Below are 18,461 nucleotides of genomic sequence, written 5' to 3'. Positions count from 1 at the left end.
AAAGGGCACACAGGCTGTGTACTATTACAACTCATCTCAGTGGTGATTAACAATTCTGCCAACCTCGACTCTCACTGTGCTAAGTAGAACAGCAAGACAGTCCTAGCCCACCCTAGGACAAACAAGACAGTAGGCAAGCCCAAATATCACACAAGCACAGCCAAGCATGATGGCATCAAACAACAAGTAGTGCCAGTTTTGGGGATGGAGTATTTGGGAGATCACACAAATGGAAAGAAAAGTGAAGGGGGAAGGGGTAGAATGAGACCAGAAGTAAAGAAATACTCCTGGAAGGAGGGGTGGGGTAGCATTACACAGCTGAAGAGCAGAATCCAATAAAATCCTGGATGCTGCGATTTAACATCAGTCTTGTCTTGATACAACAAAACCTGAAATCTGATTCACTTTCAAAATAGGAGTTCTAGACACCCTGTACTGAAATCAAGCCTTGATACAGATACATGCAATGCCACTAAAGCTAGTGAACTGTCCTACAAGCCGAGAAAGATAGAAACAAATTCCTTCAATAGCTTCTTCCGTGTACTTGTGGCCCTTTCCACAACCCCTTGAGCGAGCTTGGGAGGGAATTGATTCTCCTGTGCCTGGTTCTCTTACTGAGAATAAGTGCCCTCAGAGCACTGCACAGTGCTCTTTCAGCTCTAGCCTGTCCTACAGGATGCACCGGTCATGTCTGTCATCTGTAGGCAAGGATCCTTTGCAGAAGACACGGGCCCAATTTTCAGTGGTTTCACACCTTGCTCAGTTATTCACACCTCTGCCAGATGAGCATGAAATATTGCTTTTTCATTGCTGGCGGGAAGACTTGAGACCATCACTATTCAAAGAGACCTTATCTTTTGCCTCCCACAAGGAGCACAGCAGTTCTGAGGTAATTTTAAGACAGCAGGAGACCTAGTCTATGCAGGCAATTGTCTGTGGAGGGACTGGGTAAGCAAAGGTTTCAAGGGAGTCTCCCAATGCCATCTTACCTTTCACCTGCTGCTGCGCCAGGCCGCTGCGGTGTTCAGCGAAGCTCTCCTGGGTCAAAACTGCCACCGAGCTCATTGTCGATTTCCCACCCACACACAATCCGGGTATGCCACTGTTGGAGAGAAGATGCACTGAGGTCACCAGCAGAGATGTGGAAAGGGGGAACCTCTCTATATAGAGAGATTTTAGAGCTGGATTTGGAATGGAGGATACACTGTTCACTCAAGAGCTTCCTAACTGGGAAAACATCCACCTTCCAAGAATTCAAAAAGTAGTATTTAATTGAATGGAAATTTTTGTCTCTAAATGAGAAGAGGCAGACTGATGTTGAATCAGTCCCAACAGGGGACTGCAACTGTTTCCTTTCATAGCTCTTGCCTATTCACCAAAGGAGGCCAGTTGTGCAGCAAAAGGACAACACAGGTGCTGAGGAAAGCTCCGCATCTTGCCACATCCCCACTTTTTAATCTCACAGGTTCTTGCTCTCCTGCCTTCTGGGCCTGGAGTGCTCTTGCAGCACAAGGAGTGCCAGACTTAGCTGGTAGCACTGCTCTGTTCCTGGCACCCCATATCCTTTCTCCTGGTTGGCTGCAACTCCACCTCACTTCTAGCTTGCAAAGGAAGAATAACTGTGGCCAACACTGCTGGGAGTTATACAAGCCTTGCTCCAGGACAAATCAAGATGCTGAGTTATGAAGTACCTCTCCCAGCACTGACCTGAAATCTGCTTAAAGGCAGCACAAGGTCTAAACTTAGGGTAACCATATATGTCCCAGTTTGGCTGGACCAGTCCTAGTTTTCGTAGGCTGGTCCTAGTTGATTCGTCAAAATTTAAAAAAAGAAGTCCTGGAATTGCAGGGGCACACTGCAACAGGGAAATGGAGCAGCATGGTGCACCAAGCAACTCCTCCTCCCCACCGGACTGCATCCACACCCCTGCTCACTGGCCTCTACCAGTGCCTGGAGCAGTACTATTGTTGGGGGTGTGGGCGGTGGCAGGAGTGTCCCAGATACCTTGCATTTCCTTATGGTCACCCTATCTAAGCCAACTCAAAGTCCAGGTTCCTCATGCAGTCCAGTAACAGAACTTGGTAACCCCAGCTTTGGTGGGGTGGAAAGCATCTTACAGGGCATTTGGAACTTCAGTCCTCCAGTTCCTCCTCTTCCACCAGCCATTTCTGAATTAGAAGTCAAATTCTCTGCAGCTGTCCTATCCAACATGAGCATTTGCAGACTAGAAAGGGGGTGATATTAGGAAGGGCATCCCCACAGCACAGATCATCATGCAGCCACTGAAGATTTAACATACATGTAATTACATAGTCACTGCCAAAAACACTGGCACTCTCTCTACAGAGCAAGTGGCCCAGAAACTTAGGTACATGCAAAACAGTCACTTACCAGCTAAATGGTCAGTAGCCAGAGAGTCCGTCCTGTAAACTGCCCGTTTGTCAGCCTGCCAGCTTTTGCTTTACAAAAGGGAAAGGAAAAAACAGTGTTAAATTTCTCCTCTCCACAAGGGCAGAAGACAAGAGCTTCATCCTATTCATAAGCTCCAGCACAAAATCACATAGTACTGCATAGCCTCCATTACGTTTTTACCACAGCCAACGCCAAGTTTCCCATGGGATTTAGTGTCAATTTTTTGTAGGCAGGATGGCAGAGTGACCAAGCTGTGTAATATCAGGCTAGAACAGTGCAGATTAGTAACAGATGTAGAAGATGAATTTGAAGTTTTAGGCTTGCAAGTGACAACATCAGCAGCAAACCATCTAGTCAGAGGAAACTAGCAATCTGAAAACCCGCCAATAAAACTGACATCAGTCAGAAATCAGGAATGTAGTTTAATGGAGCTTGGGTGAATCAATGCACAAGTAAGACAGAGGCACAGAGCTGTATGGAGACAGCTGATGGCTATTCCACTTTAAAAAAAATAAATAAATAATGCACAATGCATGTTCACACACTGAACTGTGCATCTTAACTTAATCAAAATGCTCCTGCAAGATGTGCAGGTCCCCCAAAACTGCAGGCATTAAGTGAGCATACAGGCAACCCCAGAAATCAAGGGTCTGAACTGCAGAAGCAGACTGACTACCCACCTTCAAGTAGTTCTACTCCAAAATGCTTGTGAGCAACGCATAAATACCACTCAGCTCTTATGTCCTTTCTCCCCTCCCCTCCCCCCGCCTTCAATAAACTGATATACTGATCATCTGACTGCCCCAAGGTGTGTCAGGATTCTCTCAAAAGTCAAGGCAAGGTTTCTGCTACAAAGATGTTATAACCCAAATGAAATATGGCACAAGAGGTAAGGGCAACTGATCAAGAAGAGATAATAAGGACAACAATAAGGTCACAGAGCAAAAGGACATGATCCAAAGCTAACTCAAAAGGCACTGAACGCCTTCAATGGGCCCTGGTTAGGCCTAAAACAACATCTGTTTACACAATGGTTCTATTAGTTTTGATTGTGAACATTAAGATTATTTCAATACTACCGGGTTACTTCAAGATGGCATCCAACAGATATAAAAAGAAGACCTAGCCATTTCCTAGGAGTATACAACACTTATAATACAAAAAACACACTGGCACATTCCTTATGGAACATACAAGCATGGCTGACACAAGCCTAGGAAAGTCTCTAGTCAATAGTGTAACCGTTGGAAGTCTATGATGATATCAAAGACTACAACCCTAAACAAGTCAAGCCACAATGCAGTCAAAAAGCACGTTAAGATGTCACACCCTTCCCAACCCGTTTTTGCAAAGGACCAGAATTTCAGCCAGAGCTTTGGCTCCAGTCCACTGTGTCATCAATGAAGAAAGATGTCTTCAACCAATGCTGAGCTGTTAGTAAGACCAGAGTAGGAACACGACTACCCCAGCCACAAGCTGTCACAAGTCTACACTGAGGTCAAAGACCACAGCCCCACATAGATCCTGATCCACTTGTGCTCAGGGAAGGATTCAGATTTCCAAGGGCAGTTTCCTGCTAACCAGGTGCAGACTTACTTTACACATGCTCTGCTCCTAGGTGGCTGAAGTTAAAAGACCCAAGGCGTCAGTGCTCTGTAACCTAATTTAGTCCCTGTCAGACAGGGACATAACCTTGGGGCACAGCTGCTGGTTTCAGTGTGTCCCCACCAGCTGCAGAATCTCTTTAAAACTAAACACCAAAGAAGCAGAGCTATGCATTTATGAACAGAAATCCATGGGCAGGTTTAGCAGTGTGAATTACTGCTTCATCATCAATACCACACACTAAGAGTTAATACAGTTAATCCTCCCAAGTGAGACATATTGCAGTCCTCAGACATTCACACTGGGCTAGAACTAGAAGGGGCCAAACAGCCAATACACAGAAGCAGAATGCACCAAAGAGTGGCCTATATAGGCCAGTAAGGGCCCCCAAAGCTACTGCAGAGCTTAAGGCCATATTCTGTTGGCCCAACAAACCGACAGGCTAACGTGCACCAAATGGCTTCATAATTTTTAGTGCTGGCTTTGTGCCTCTGCAGATTTCAGGAGCTCACTGGGCAAGTTACCACTCTAGACAAGAGAGGATCAACATGACAGTCATAGCTATTCTTATTTAAGAAAAGAAAAGTAATTCTGAAGAGCATCTATGAACAGACTTGTGGCCACATGGGAAATATCTGTATTCAGGGACAAATACATAGGCACTACAAAGCAAGGCATGATTTAGATTATCAACAGGCTCAGCATTTTTGGACAGCAGTAGCAAATCATGTGCCATTTTAATCTATTTTTAATTAAAATGTTTTGCATTTTGTTAATCATGGTAAACAGAGAATTATATACAACTAAATGGATTGGAAACTGTAAGGTTGAGCAGGGAACCATCACTTCCCAGCCCTAGGGTCTGTCCCATCATCTGCCACAAGGTCCGACTCCCCTCTATGGACCCATGTGGAAACATCCTTTGCAAAACCATGGTGACTGAGATCCAAGAAGCAAGAAAGTCATAGAACATTTAACACTTCTGGCAGCTATATTTTCAGCTGTCTCATATGAGGACAAGATCTTCCGAGAAGGGAACCGAATGAGCCTCTCAGACATCCTATCTTAAGAAATGCATTAAGAGTGCAGTAAGATATATACACCCCTTAACTAAATCAGTTGTTAGACTGGCCATGTAGTGTTTTTCCCCCTCCCACTACTTCATTTGGTAGCTACTGTCACCATAAAACTCAGCTCTTGTCCAGAGTCAGAAATTAATTTCCCATGTCTGCCAGACCAGAGACCTACCAGTAACACCCACTAGAAGAGAAGATGCCATAGTCTGTATTCTGGCAGCTCCAAGCAGGGTAGGACTCCTCCCTTCCTGAAGCAGAGGCTAGGTCCCCTCTCCAGTACTGCCTATGAGCACTTCCCAAGAGTCAAAGACCCAAACGGTCTAATTAGAGGCAAGGCTTAATGACAAGAGCAGATTAAAGCGTATGAAACTGTTTGGCCTTGCAGAGTGACATGCAAGGTAAGTTATGCAATCCAGACAGGACTCACCTTTGGTTTAGTTTCAGAGAAAGCCTGCTATCTCCTCCACCCCAAGTACCAACTCTCTGGTGCCCCATGGTCAGGCAGTCTCTGAGATACCTGAAACCAGAGCTGGTACCTAAAGTCTGAGCCCATTTTTTTAATATTAAAAAGGTGAGAGAGAATTTACTACCCCTCAGGCAGGCTGGTCAGAGTTGCATCTACATTTCAGCTATGCAGCATCTGATCTGGGGAAACTGCAAGCCTCTGTTCTCCCTGCTATGGAAAGTGTCTTCATCAACCATGTCTACTCTTGAAGTTGCCTGCCACTTTCCTCTCTCAAAACCTTCCACTTCAAATACACCTTTGATCTCCCCTGCAACTTGAACCAGCCCAGGGAGACAAGGTGACTGGCTCCCGTTCATGTAATTTCTGCTGGGACTGGCTGCATTAAAGGGAAGCAAGCTCAGTTTTCTTTTAAAGCAACCGGATTTACTTTTTTTTTTTTTTTTTGGTAGCTTCCTCTCCACGGCTGCTCTACGTGTCAGTAATACTACAGAAAGCAAGCAGCCTAGCCCAGCTGCGCACACGTTGTTGGGAGCAATTCAGACTGCTTGTTATAAAGCAGTCCTATGAATAAAGAAAACAAGCTCCAAATGGGAATATGAGGTTTTTCATAACGCTTTGCTTAGGCAGAAGTCAAGGTTACAAGGCGAAAAAAAACAAACAAACCCAAAACCCTCATCAATATGGGGGAAAAAAAAATCCTGAAAGTTAAGAAGCCCTCATATCTGAAGCCAGCCGGGGAGGGCAAGCAGGTTTTCCAGCCACATGGAAGTTCAGGCAGGCTCGGGGAGTGCCCAACATAGAGTGATCCCTGTCTATGGAGCCGAGAATGTAATTTCCACAAATGCCACCTCAGCACTGCCTGTACCAGCGACCATTCATCGCTGCCTGGAGGGGGAGGGGCATCCTTAAAGGGCCAGGAACCCACAGCAAATCTACTTGTCAAGTGCACATGAAAGACTGTACGTGCAAAAAAGATCATTTCTAATTTGCCTCCGTGAAACATGTTTAGCACAATACCAGATACCTGTCCCTAGTAACTGACCCATGGCGGATGCTGGGGAAGTTAGACACTAACCAAGTTCCCTTTAAGGCAACATGGGTTCAGTCCCACGTCATCAACCAACAGATCTGAGGACATCTTCTGTTTAGTCAGTTATATCAAGAGGCTTAGAAATGTATAAACACAGAGAGAAAAAGCAAGCATGCAAGCAGCTAAGCCTGAATGGAAAATACAGAAAAATTAGTCAGGTACCCAACAGCTAGGGAAGAACTAGGAACAACTGTAATACGGAAGGAGACAGGACTAAAAAAGCAGAGGATCAAATTAGCCATGAGTTTCCAATACAGTATGGCAGGGGTGGGGTTGGGGAGAAGACATTAATGCAGCTTGGCTGAAAACAAAGCTAGAGTCCATCTCTGCATGGTTCTGGTGACACTGCTCAGCAAAGAGGGGGTTCCTGGGAAGATCCTGAGAAGTTGGAGGAAGCCTACAGGAGGCTGGAAGGACTAATTTACAAAGCATGTTGGACATGAGCAGCATAACTTAGTGATGACTATGCAGTGGACATGATCATTACAGGTATTAGAAACACTGAGGAGAAGCAGGAATTCCTTAGGGGAATTAAGGAGATGTGCTATTGTGAGAAGGGCTGGGCAGTTGTTGTGATATTCCCCTGACAAGACCTCCTGAAAAATAGACCTGAAGCTCCTCAACTGACATGTAAGGCGCTTCCCAGTTTTACATGAGAAGTAGCTGCACTGGCCAGGAAATATACCGAGCCCCTGAACCCTGGCAACACCAGTTTCTGATGCTGTCAGCTTGGCAAAGCTGGTGTCAAGAGGGAAGTCACCAGCCAATGCTACTCACCTGCCTTTTACCATGAAGCGACTGAAATAAGCCAGTTGGCTCATCCCACCCCCCTTTAAAAAAAAAAAAAAAGTTGCAAAAGAACTTATTTGTCCAGCCTGCGTAAGACTGATGTGGCGCCCAGCAGGAGCCCAAGACAAGCCACGGTGCACAGCAGGGGGGAAGCAGGATACCTCTGACAGAGAAGCGGGGGGGAATCCTGGCAGTTTGCTCCCTACCAAGGTGTTCAAGCCCCTGATGTGGCTCCCACTTGCCTTGGAGAGAAGGTGCAAGCCACCCAGGCAGCCTCAGGACAAAAGGCCACCCCAGTTCCCTTGGTGGCCCACAAGCCTGGCTGTGCCTGGGCACAGGGCTGCCACACAGAAAGCCCATCCTTGCCCGGCCACGAGGCCGCCTGGAGGGCCACAGGCTAGGAGAAGTGCCCAGAGGAGAGGCTGGGGAGCCAGCTGGGGACAGCACTGCAGGGGTAGAGGCAGGCCAGGGCCGGGGCCTCAACAGCAGCAGCGATGCAGACCCAGCCCCAGCTTCCTGCACCGAGCCCCACTCCCGCGCCCTGTCTCCCGGCCTGGGCCCAGCAGTGCGCGGATAAACAGGAGCGGGAACCAGCCGCGGCGGGACCCACGCTAGCCCCAGCCCCAGGTGGGGGGGGGGGGTGGAGGACGACACACGACCACACACAACCGGGACTCGGAGCTGCCGCGGGGGCTGCCAGCGTCACCGCCCCCCGGGCCGGGCCAAGCGGGCGCGGGGCACTGGGACCAGGCCGGCGGCGCTGCGGCCCATGCGCGGCTGACACGTAGGTGCCGACCCCGGCCCCTCCCGCCCGCGGGGCCCACGGAGGCCCGGGCCCGCTCCCCCGGGTGTGGGGACGGGGGCGCTGCCCAGGCCTGCCCCCGCTCACAGCCGCACTCACTCCGGCCGGGCCCGCTCGCGCTGCTGCCGGAGAGCCCGAAGCTCCTGGGAGGGCAGCAGGGCCCGGCGGCCGCTGCTATATAGCGCGGCCCGCGCCAATCCCCAGCAAGCACGTCACGGCGCCGGGCCCCGCCCCGCCCCCCGGCCCGGCCCGGCCCGGCCCTGCCAGCGCGGCCGCCCCGCGCAGTGCCCCGACCCCCCGGGGGCAGGTGTCCGCCGCCCTCGCCTCACGGCCCGGAGCCCCACCCCACCCCACGGGCCGACTCAGCCCGAGGGGCGCGGAAGAAAGGGGTCGCGCCGCAGCGGCGGTCTGGGGCGGCCCGGCCTGGTCAAGAACACCACTGCCTCAGGCCACAAGCCTGGCCTGGGCCCCTTTAATACGAACACAGCAGAGTTGGGGCCTGCTGCGATCGGGGCGGCTCTGCGGGCTACGGTTTAGGACGGAGGGGCTTAAATCCCACCTTAAGTGCTCTGCAAAAAAAACCAAAACGAGCCCCTTTTAAAGCCCGGAGTACCCAAGTAGCTCCTGTGCAGGCAGGCGGCAGGCCTAGGATTTCCCTACTTATCCTCAGTGAAAGGAGATACTGCAAGAGCGACATCAGTAACCCCAGCCGGTAACACCTGACTGAAATGTGATGCCCGATCTCCATCTCCTTCTGGCTCAGCCAGGTCTTCCCTAGGGACAGGCTTCAGTTTTGTAGCAGGACCTGAATGCTCCTATCCCACCTTAACTTCTACACTCCACCACACTGCAGGTTCCTGCATCTTTTTCCAGTCTCTCCCCCACAACTGCCGAGGAGGGATTGCTCAACTATTTTATAGATTTTAAGAGACATGGCTTAAAAATAAATAAATAAATAAATTTGAGAAAGCAATGCCTGGCCTGTATGGTGTATGCCACCAGGTACCACAGCAAAGGAGCTTGTGGAACAGCCTGCCACAGCACATTACCTCCACACCTGGAAGAGAGATGATTTTTTTATTTATTTATTTTTTATATATATGGCGAAACCTGTCATAGCCTGCTCTCCCCTGAGGAAGGAAAAAGTTTCCATAGGGGAGAAGAACAGCCTGTCATGGCCTGTTCCTCCCACATGCTCAAGTGTGGAGACTTCCTGTGGGAGGATAAAGGAAAACTATGGTTTCAAGGGAAGCTAAAAAGCCTGTTGTGACCTGCCTCCCCCTTCTCCCACTGCTGCAGTCAGTGAGAACAAACTGCCCTGGTCACTCCCACCTTGATCCACCCCTCCAGAGGAGCACAGAGTTCCTGAGGGGCTTACAGCTTACCCCAACCATCTGCAAAGGCAACTACATGTAAGAGAGAGAAAAAAGAACACCGGTCATGGAACACAGGGCCAGGATGGTGAGCACAGAAGAGCTTGCTGTGGAGGGTCAAAGATGCTGCCACACATCCCACAAAAATATGGTCCCTCCTTTACCTCCCTGGCATCCTGTGGGTTCAGCTGGGTTTGGAGAGGGAGCCTGGCCTGAGGACTTTTGAGAAGACCTGACAAGGAGGCCTCCAGGGGAAAAAAAAAAAAAAAAAAAGAGAGAGATCATGGTGTCAACATGTGACAAGTGGGGTGGTGCTTGACAGACACATGCACTGTCATCAGTTTTCCTAGCTGACCTAGCTGGCAGCTCCTTTCCCTGGTTTACTGGAAGAAATATACAGAAACTGGGACAAAAAAAAGTGAGGATATAAAACTCGGGAGGACACTGAGTCAAGCACTAAAGACAGGACATATCTGGTTTTTACCACCTTCATGAATATTGGGGAACAGAAGTCTATCTTAGCCCTGCTCTTCCCAGGATCAGATGTCTCGGATGGGAAAAGCTTGTGGACCTCCACCCACTGCAGCAGTGATCATGAAAAGATCAGTCTCTTGTGCCACATTCACTTCCAGATAAGCTGCCATCTTTCCAAGACCTTTCCCAGGCTTGCTTTTCGCTCTGTTCCTGCAAGAGATGCTCATTTTTCTCTAGCTGGGAACTACCAGCCTTGACTAAAAAAAAAAAACCCACAAAACAACAACAACATAAAACACACACAACCAAAAAAAAACCCCAAAATCAACCCAAGTAGCCCAAAAGAGCGTCTGTGGTGCATCATCATCTATTAAATACCTTCAGATATCCAAAATATGAATGAACAGAACCCAGATCCTGTCCTCTGGATGCTTATTTGCACACTCAAGTCACTAGATTAATCAGAAAAGTCTATCAGTATACCCAGCCTCGGCCCCCTCCACAACCGTGAGCGAGAGAGAGAGAGATTTTACAATGCAGGGGGGGGGGGGGGGGTGGAAATGACCTTACACAGAATAAACGCCTTTTGCAAATTGGAGAACACTTGGGGGAAAAAAAAAAAAATCTTACGTGAGCAAAGTATGGGCCCAAAGATATGGCATGTCAGCCATATTTATTGCCCAAAGAAAAAACTTTGTTTTATGTTGGGATGGAAGCTGTAATAATATTATTCATTGCATCAGGAGAGAGAAAAAAAGTTTGCTACAAAATGTGGCTAAAAATGGCATAACAGGGTTTCATTTTTGTTCAGTCTTAGCAGCTTCCAGACAAAATTTTCTTAAATTACAATCTGGGAAGAAACTATTCCAATTGTAAAAATTCCCCTAAAAATCTGGAAATCAAGCTGTGCTACTTCCACTTTCTCCATTGGCACCAGGTACAAGGATTCTGTAGGCCACTTCTGCCTTTGGTTACACCTTTGCAGTCCCATCATCTTCCCGCATATATGGTCCACACTTAAATATAAGGGAAGTTTGTACCCTTAAACAGGGCTCTCAGAAGAAAGAGCATCCCTACTAGAGCTCACTTAGGGAATAATATCCTGATCTCAACCAGCTACCTTTATCAAGAAGTTCCTGGCACTGGGCAGAAAGCTGCCCAGACAGGCTGGGGGAAGGGTGAATTTCTGAGCTCGTTTAACCTTACTGGGCCTCACGGTCAGAAGTGTTTGTTTCAAAGATTTATTTAGTTGCTGGGCACTCTGACAATAAAATGATGTAACTATCAGCTTACAACCAATGTATGGTGTCCTCCCGAGAGGACCACAGAATGCTGTATAGGAGGATCATCAAACACGGCCCACAGGACAGATCTAACCTAGAGCCACGTCTTCTGGCCTGCAAGATTCCTGGAGGGCCTAAGAATTAACAGGCAGGGCAAGTGGTGAAGGCTCAGGCATCCACAGGGTTTACTAGCACCCCAACTTGCCCTTCTACCAGACATGGGCCCAGATTCAACATGGACAGGTCAAACAAGTTTGACATCCCTGCTACATAAAAAGGAACAAGCACGTAGGATAGAAAAGAGTGTATAAAAGGGAAAAAGTAAAAGCAACCCTCATCCCACATAGAAAGTGCTGCAGACCATTAGGGAGATGTTAGAGAAGTTTCACCCATGATACAAAAGGGGTGTTTGCTCAAACCCTGGCATATGGCATTTCATAGTTGGTAGGGTCAGAAGGGACCAGAGCAGATCATCAAGTCCAACCCCCTGCCATGGGCAGGAAAGAATGCTGGGGTCAAATGACCCCAGCTAAGTGATTATCTAGCCTCCTTTTGAAGACCCAAGGTAGAAGCATGCATCACTTCCCTTGGAAGTTGCTTCCAGATCCTAGCCGCCCCAACTGTGAAGTAGTGCCTCCTGATGTCTAGCCTGGATCTACCCTCAGTCAAGTTATGGCCATTATTCCTAGTTACTCCTGGCAGTGCTCAGGGGAACAGTGACTCTCCCATTCCCTGCTTGTCCCCCCTGGTAAGTTTATAGATGGCCACCAGATCCCCCCCCTCAGACTTCTCTTGTGGAGGTTGAACAGGTTCAGGTCCCGTAGTCTCTCCTTTAGGGTCTGCCCTGCTGCCCCCTGATCATGCAAGTGGGCCTCCTCTGGACCCTCTCAATGCTATCCCACATCCTTCCTGAAGTGCAGCGCCCAGAACTGGATGCAGTACTCCAACTGCGGCCTGACCAATGTCACAGAGGGGGAGGATCATCTCCTTGGACCTGCTTGTGATGCATCTGTGCATTTATATTAGACCACTTGTATAAAGGAAGGTAGTTGTAGTGGCTAATGCAAAAGATGGCAGACATGAGCCTCTTCTCAGCTCTGATGGCGATTTGCTGCAGTACAATTTAAAAGGCTTCCAAAGGCCATCATACTCTCCCTATCTATACGAAGGAGATGGTTCTTATCTACCTCTCAGATTACTATTTCATTACAGGTTGTCCAGAACTCTGTGACCCTTGGATGGAAGATACTGTTGAAAAACAGTCATTATATGTGGTTAGAGAGATAAGGAAGAAAGTCAATGGACAGTTTGGAAAACCAAGTAAAAAAAAAAAAAAAAAAAAATGGAGAGATAAAGCAGCAGAGGATCTGTGCAGGACAGTCCTGGCACTTCCAGCACAGGAGAAATCTGTCTGTGGATTTTAGGGAGTTAAGAACTTGGGAAAAACAGAAGAGGAAGCTGTAGTGATTAAGATGGACCAGACAGGGATTCAGCACCAGAGGTAGCAATGGGCAGCTCTGGGTTCCAGAAGAATATGGAAGACTGCAGGTTTTTGGCTTTGGGAACTTTAAAAACAAAAGTTCCAGATTTGAAGTATACCTGTCAATCAAAATGGAAGGAAGCATCCCGTTGTACACAATTTCTAGCGAAGCAAGAAGGTGATTGAATCAAGAATGGAAGAAAAAAAAAAACGAGTCATATATGTGAGCTATAGATTTGGGTGTTGTCTGGGAAGAAGTGACAACTTTGAGGAGTAAGGGAAAATGGCACAAGAATTCAAGGAAGCAAATACATGCTATTCAAGTCTTTCCACAATTGTTGCTGTTTTCTGAAGATTCTAAACTTGGGTCTTCCATTGCAACAATTACTATTTAGCTTTTTGTCTTGCAAAGATGGCCTTCGTAATGGATCTACAGCACTGTTTTTCTCTATTCAGCCAATGCTGCAGAAAAATTATCTCCAGAAAATAATTAGAGAAAGTTGGGTTTCAGAGCCCAGTTAGACGTTTGCATTTTAAGCAAGTTACCCAACAAGCTGGTATCACACAACAAAACACAGCCCTTATGCTCAACATGCACCACTCATTTCCTCTTCGTCTGTCTCTAGTATATTTATTTTTCCAGATGAGACTTTCATTTCATCCTGATGTGAGTAATGGATTGAAGTCCCTTGTTCTTATAGCTTTACAGTAGTTCCGATTTCCTAAATTCCCTTCCCCTGGCAACTCCAATGCATACTGGACACAGGACACTGAGTTGCTGCCAAAAAATCACCATACAGCAAGCATCTTCCTCACTGAGAATGCTAGCTAAGTGCTTGATGCCTCTACCTTTCTCTGGAGACTGAGCAAGATCACTGCTACTGTCACTTACAGTTCTGGGAAAACAAACAAACAAACAAACAAACAAAAAACCCAACAGAGTCCTTACTTCAGCATGGATCTCCCACTGTGCTGCCTGATATAGATACTGCACAAATACTCCCAGCTGACACTCTTCAGGACATATTTATATAAGAGGACTTCCTTAGAGCATTTTTTGAGAGACCATAAATACTCCCTTCCCCCAGTGGCTTGATTTAGGTAAATAATACAGGTAAACATCAGAGCATGTCAAAAAGTTAAGAAAAATATCAAGAGATTACAACCCAGATAGACAAGACCTATGGTAAGGGAACAAGGACATGGCAGTAAAACCCTCACTGGAAGATACAGTAATAAAGCTTCCACTACAAAAAAAGCAATTAAAGTGCCTGGGATTTAAACATGGAAACTGTTTTTTGCGATTCTGTACAGTTTAGATTCTGTGGCGCCAAACACTGTAGAAAAACATAAATGTGTCTGTTTCCAGTGCCTAAGAAGATTTGAAAGCTTATTCAGTAGACTGTTATTGTATACTGAACAGTGTTGCCAACTCTTTACTTTTTAAAACAAGGCATAGAATATTTGATGTTTTTCCTTAAAACCCAGCCCGAGTTATCAAATTATATTGTAAACAGCTTTAAAAAAAAAAAAATGTTTCTAGCCCCTTTGCTTAGAGAAAAGATTAACAATATGAACTCTGATGCCTCAAAAATTAGAAGGCAAGTTAAGAGACTGCCAGAATTGCCACTTAATAAAAAATATATATTTTAACAAAAATGAATTTCGGGGGTCTGATTCATAATTCTGAATGCTGGGAATTGCTAGTGATGAGTTTGAAGAGACGATATATTAAGTGCCTGATCATAATGCCATTGTAAGCAATGATGGAGTCCTTGCTATTTGAACATGACCTTCCTTTCCTCCTACCCTATTGTATCCATGGTTGGCAAAGGGGCTCTACATACCAGCAGGCTAGCACTAACTTCTCATCTACTAGTACAAGCAAAAGTCTCTTCTTGAGTTAGATGCAACTGCACCATAACTATCTAAACTGACTGAGGAAACCCAACCCACCAAACCCCTTTTAAGTCAGCTGTGGCAGGAAGTGTAAAGCTAGCTGCAATAATTTCCAAATGCATCCAGCCATCAAAGCTCATGGACAGAGGTGATATCTTTTATTAGACCAACAAGATTTTTGCAAAATATATAATTGCAAGCTTTTAGGCACAAGCACCCTTCATCAGGCATCAGAGAAAAGATTGTAAAAGTTCTCCTGGATAGAAATTAAAGTCTCTATTTCATAGGATTCCACAGAAAGGTCAATAGATGGAAAAACCCTCTGGGCAGTTCTTGAACTTTCATTTCTACCCAGACAAACTTTTACAATCTTTTCTTTGATGCCTGATAAAGGGTGCTTGCACCCAAAAGCTTGCAATTCAATAATTTTTTTTTTTTTTTTTGCAAAAACCTTGTTGGTCTAATAAAAGATATCACCTCTGTCCATGAGCCCCGATTGCTTTTTCCTCTAGACCAACACAGCTACAACCTGGATACCCTCCATCCATTAAGTAATTCAAAACCAAATGAAAAATTAGGGGTGGGGGAGAAGGAGGCAGGACAGAGAGCCAACGTGTTCTTCAGTGTGCCTGGTTATCCCCAGAAACCACTGGTACCTGAGAGACATGCAGAGCAGTGCCACTACATGCCTTTGCAGCCATTCTAGAGCACTTCAATGCACACCTGCCTACCCTATATTCCAGCTAATGAAATGGTAGTCAACCCAATCAAATCCCCCCACTAAAGCAAACCTAAATATGACCCCCCAATATCTCCTTTCTATTGGCTCTTCCCTCAGCTTCTCTAAGGCTTGTGCGTTCTCATAAAGGTCAGTAACTATAGCCGGACATGGCTCTTTTCATCAGTCTCACAGGAGTGACCAAAGCATATGCTTCCACAAGGGGCAGGACACTGCTGCAGCAGTGCAATCAGCCTCATTGCTAGACAGCAAGTGCCCACAGTCAACCCTCCATGCTAATTCTGCTGTTAGACCCATACTTAACTGCTCCAGCCTTCTGTAAAGCTTTCTCACAAGAACATATCTTTGCAGAAGGCTTTCCTCAATAGCATCAGCCATAGAGTCAGCCTCACATACTACTTCTGCAGAGGCCTCTCTCCTACCCCATAGGTTGGCAGCTTCACATTGGCAAACGTATTGTCAGAAACACAGCAAGTAGGATAGTGATTAAACAACAGAAAAGAGAGAGACTTCAGATTAGTACAAACTTGCATTTTAATATGGCAAGAAAAAAGCTCCTGACTGGCCTGGTTATGGTATATGTTTCCTAGAAGGAGCTAGCTACTCACATTCTCCCAGAATATTAGACCAGATGGGCTCATAGTGGATGTGTAACAAGTTTAAACAGAACCTCAGTAAAACGGCCTCACTGTGAAACTTATTGCTGCAAGACACTACTTCAACCACTAGCAACCTGCACTTTGACAGCATTCTTGATTAAAAGATAACAAGTAGGTATTTTCAGGGCTTGAAAGCTACCTACTAGTCAGAGGATTGAAATTACTAGTAGACAAGGAGGTGACCTCCAGCGAGGTCCAGGGAAGACATTCTTATGATATACCCCACTCCCTGCTAATTTTAGTGGCTAGGAAGACCATGGGCACTTCTAGTAAGGTGGTAGGGGTAGTACCAAAGGTTACAAAAGAACCTCCATAGGTTTAATAAATAAAGACAAGTTTCTTGTGCAAAACAAACATACACAGGATCTATCAATCTCTAACCACATTCCATTATACAACTGAAAAAAAAAACATATCGAACATATGAGACAACCTCCAGCAACCCAGAGCCTTCCACAAGTATAACACAATCTAAGCAGGGAAGCTCTTCCCCTCCTCATTTTTGGTAGATTTCTCTTCCACCTGAAGCCAACTTTATTTTCAAGTTCACTGCCATTATAACCACATCATGTGAACTGCAGGACAAATTTAATAAAATGCACTAAAGAAAAACAGAAGAAAATAAAGTCAGGAATTAATAAAAAATAGAGAAAATAAGGAGGTTCTACAGTTAAGAACCTGTGATGAATGTATTAGGGCAACTCTTCAAATTCTATTATCAAATTCATAAGCGATGGACAGCATTTCCTTTAGAGCATAGAGACTACAGCATTAACTGAAGTCTACCAGATGTATGTGCTTATTCAAGCTCCTAATCCAAACCAGCTGTCCAGAACAGGAAAGGTTTTCTATGCTAGAGGCAGTACCTAAAACTAGAAACAGCACTTAAGCAACAGTTCAAAGCTGAAACAAACCTCTAATCTCTACTAAACCCCTACATTGGGCTCAATGTCCCAAATTTTAGACAAGACCTCTGAATGAGGCATCAGGCCTGCAGAACAGCTTTCTAAAATGCTCTGCTCCTCCCATAGTCAGTTCTAACCAATCATTCACTTCCACCTGACCTAAAATGGAGTCTCACAGCTGGCTATAACTATTACTCTGCCCAAATGGTACCTTGCAGGTTTGAAAAACAATACCAGAAAACCCCACTATTATAAGGTAAGGCCTGTTAGAAAACAAAAGGAACAGATACACCATACTTATAGTTGAGTTTTGTTTTCTTAACTCTTTGAGACAGGAATTTTAAGACAAAATAATACTCTTCATTTCACAGGCTGGTTTTCCTAGATTGATATACTCTCAGAAATAAGCTATTCTCACAGATCACTCTTGAAGAAGCAAGGCTCTTTACTACCTTGCTGTGACCCTTCCTAAACTAACTTAAGGATCCATACTACTCACAGGCCTGCCAGGGCCTTTCTATACAGGGAGATCACCACTACAGCATCCTTATCATTACCAACAAGAGGCCCGTGTTTCCCATTATGGAGCTTCCCCTAGACTCCATGAGGAAGCCTCTCATCTGCCTCAAACTGGTAAATTTCTGACCAAATCTGCTGTTTCCTAGCAGCTAAATTGGGGCAAAGGCTTTTTATTTTTCTGCTTTCAGGACAACCTCAAGTTTCTGCTTTTCTACCCTGCTTTTTCAAGTCTCTAATGCATGCGCTTTCCCTGTACGTAACTCCACTGCTCCTCTCTCTTTTTGCTTATCAGCTTTCCCAAGCAGCTGAAAGGGGAAAGCAATGCAATTCTTTAGCTTCATTATTACTTTTAAAAAAGTTGTGACTGGCAGCAAGAAGACTCACTTTGTGGGTTCTGGAATGCAATTCATCTGAACAGTTATCATTGTAACCCTCGGAACCTGAACTATTGTTCACCTAAAATTTTAGATTCTACAGAGTTTGTGGCTTATGCTGCTACACTTACTACCGAAAGCCCCCTCAATAACCGCAAGTGGATCTTTTTCCCTGAAGCCAAATATTCTCATTTACAACTTTCCCATAAGGAAGTTGCAACTTGCCATCAAGGAAGATTTCTGTACCATTATAAATCAGGAGGTACATTTTATTCTCCAAAATTATTACACCAGAATAGTAATCCATATATTAGTCTCTCCCTTTCTATCTAGAAATACTTTGAATTGGTATAGGTCTAGATGGAAAGGGAGAGACTAATATATGTAGGTTTGGGGGGAGGTTGTACCATTTTCATTAGGTTGCTGTAGTTAAATAGAGTAACATGTAGAAAAGGTTTGAAGTACAAGGAGATTACATTCAATTGTCCAAAATCCGATTACATATCAATAGCAGCA

General features: G+C 45.7%; 1 protein-coding gene across 3 annotated transcripts in view; it reads right to left on the bottom strand.

Moving 5' to 3' along the window:
• The window catches only part of HDLBP (high density lipoprotein binding protein), a 43,226-nt gene that overhangs the window by 22,502 nt on the left and 2,263 nt on the right, over positions 1 to 18,461 (bottom strand). For 2 of the 3 annotated variants that reach the window (XM_006267040.4, XM_019499832.2), the window contains exons 2-3: positions 2,392 to 2,459; positions 990 to 1,102 (exon numbers count right to left, since the gene is read on the bottom strand). In XM_006267040.4, the coding sequence (XP_006267102.1) occupies positions 990 to 1,065 (76 nt within the window). In that variant the 5' untranslated portion in view covers positions 1,066 to 1,102; positions 2,392 to 2,459. Of the gene's footprint in view, positions 1 to 989; positions 1,103 to 2,391; positions 2,460 to 8,339; positions 8,427 to 18,461 lie in introns of those variants that run through there. The other variant, XM_006267041.4, reaches the window with a different exon arrangement.

This window comes from Alligator mississippiensis, chromosome 7 (genome assembly GCF_030867095.1).
Source record: "Alligator mississippiensis isolate rAllMis1 chromosome 7, rAllMis1, whole genome shotgun sequence".
Classification (NCBI taxonomy): Eukaryota; Metazoa; Chordata; order Crocodylia; family Alligatoridae; genus Alligator; species Alligator mississippiensis.
This window is presented reverse-complemented; position numbering and strand designations above follow the sequence as displayed.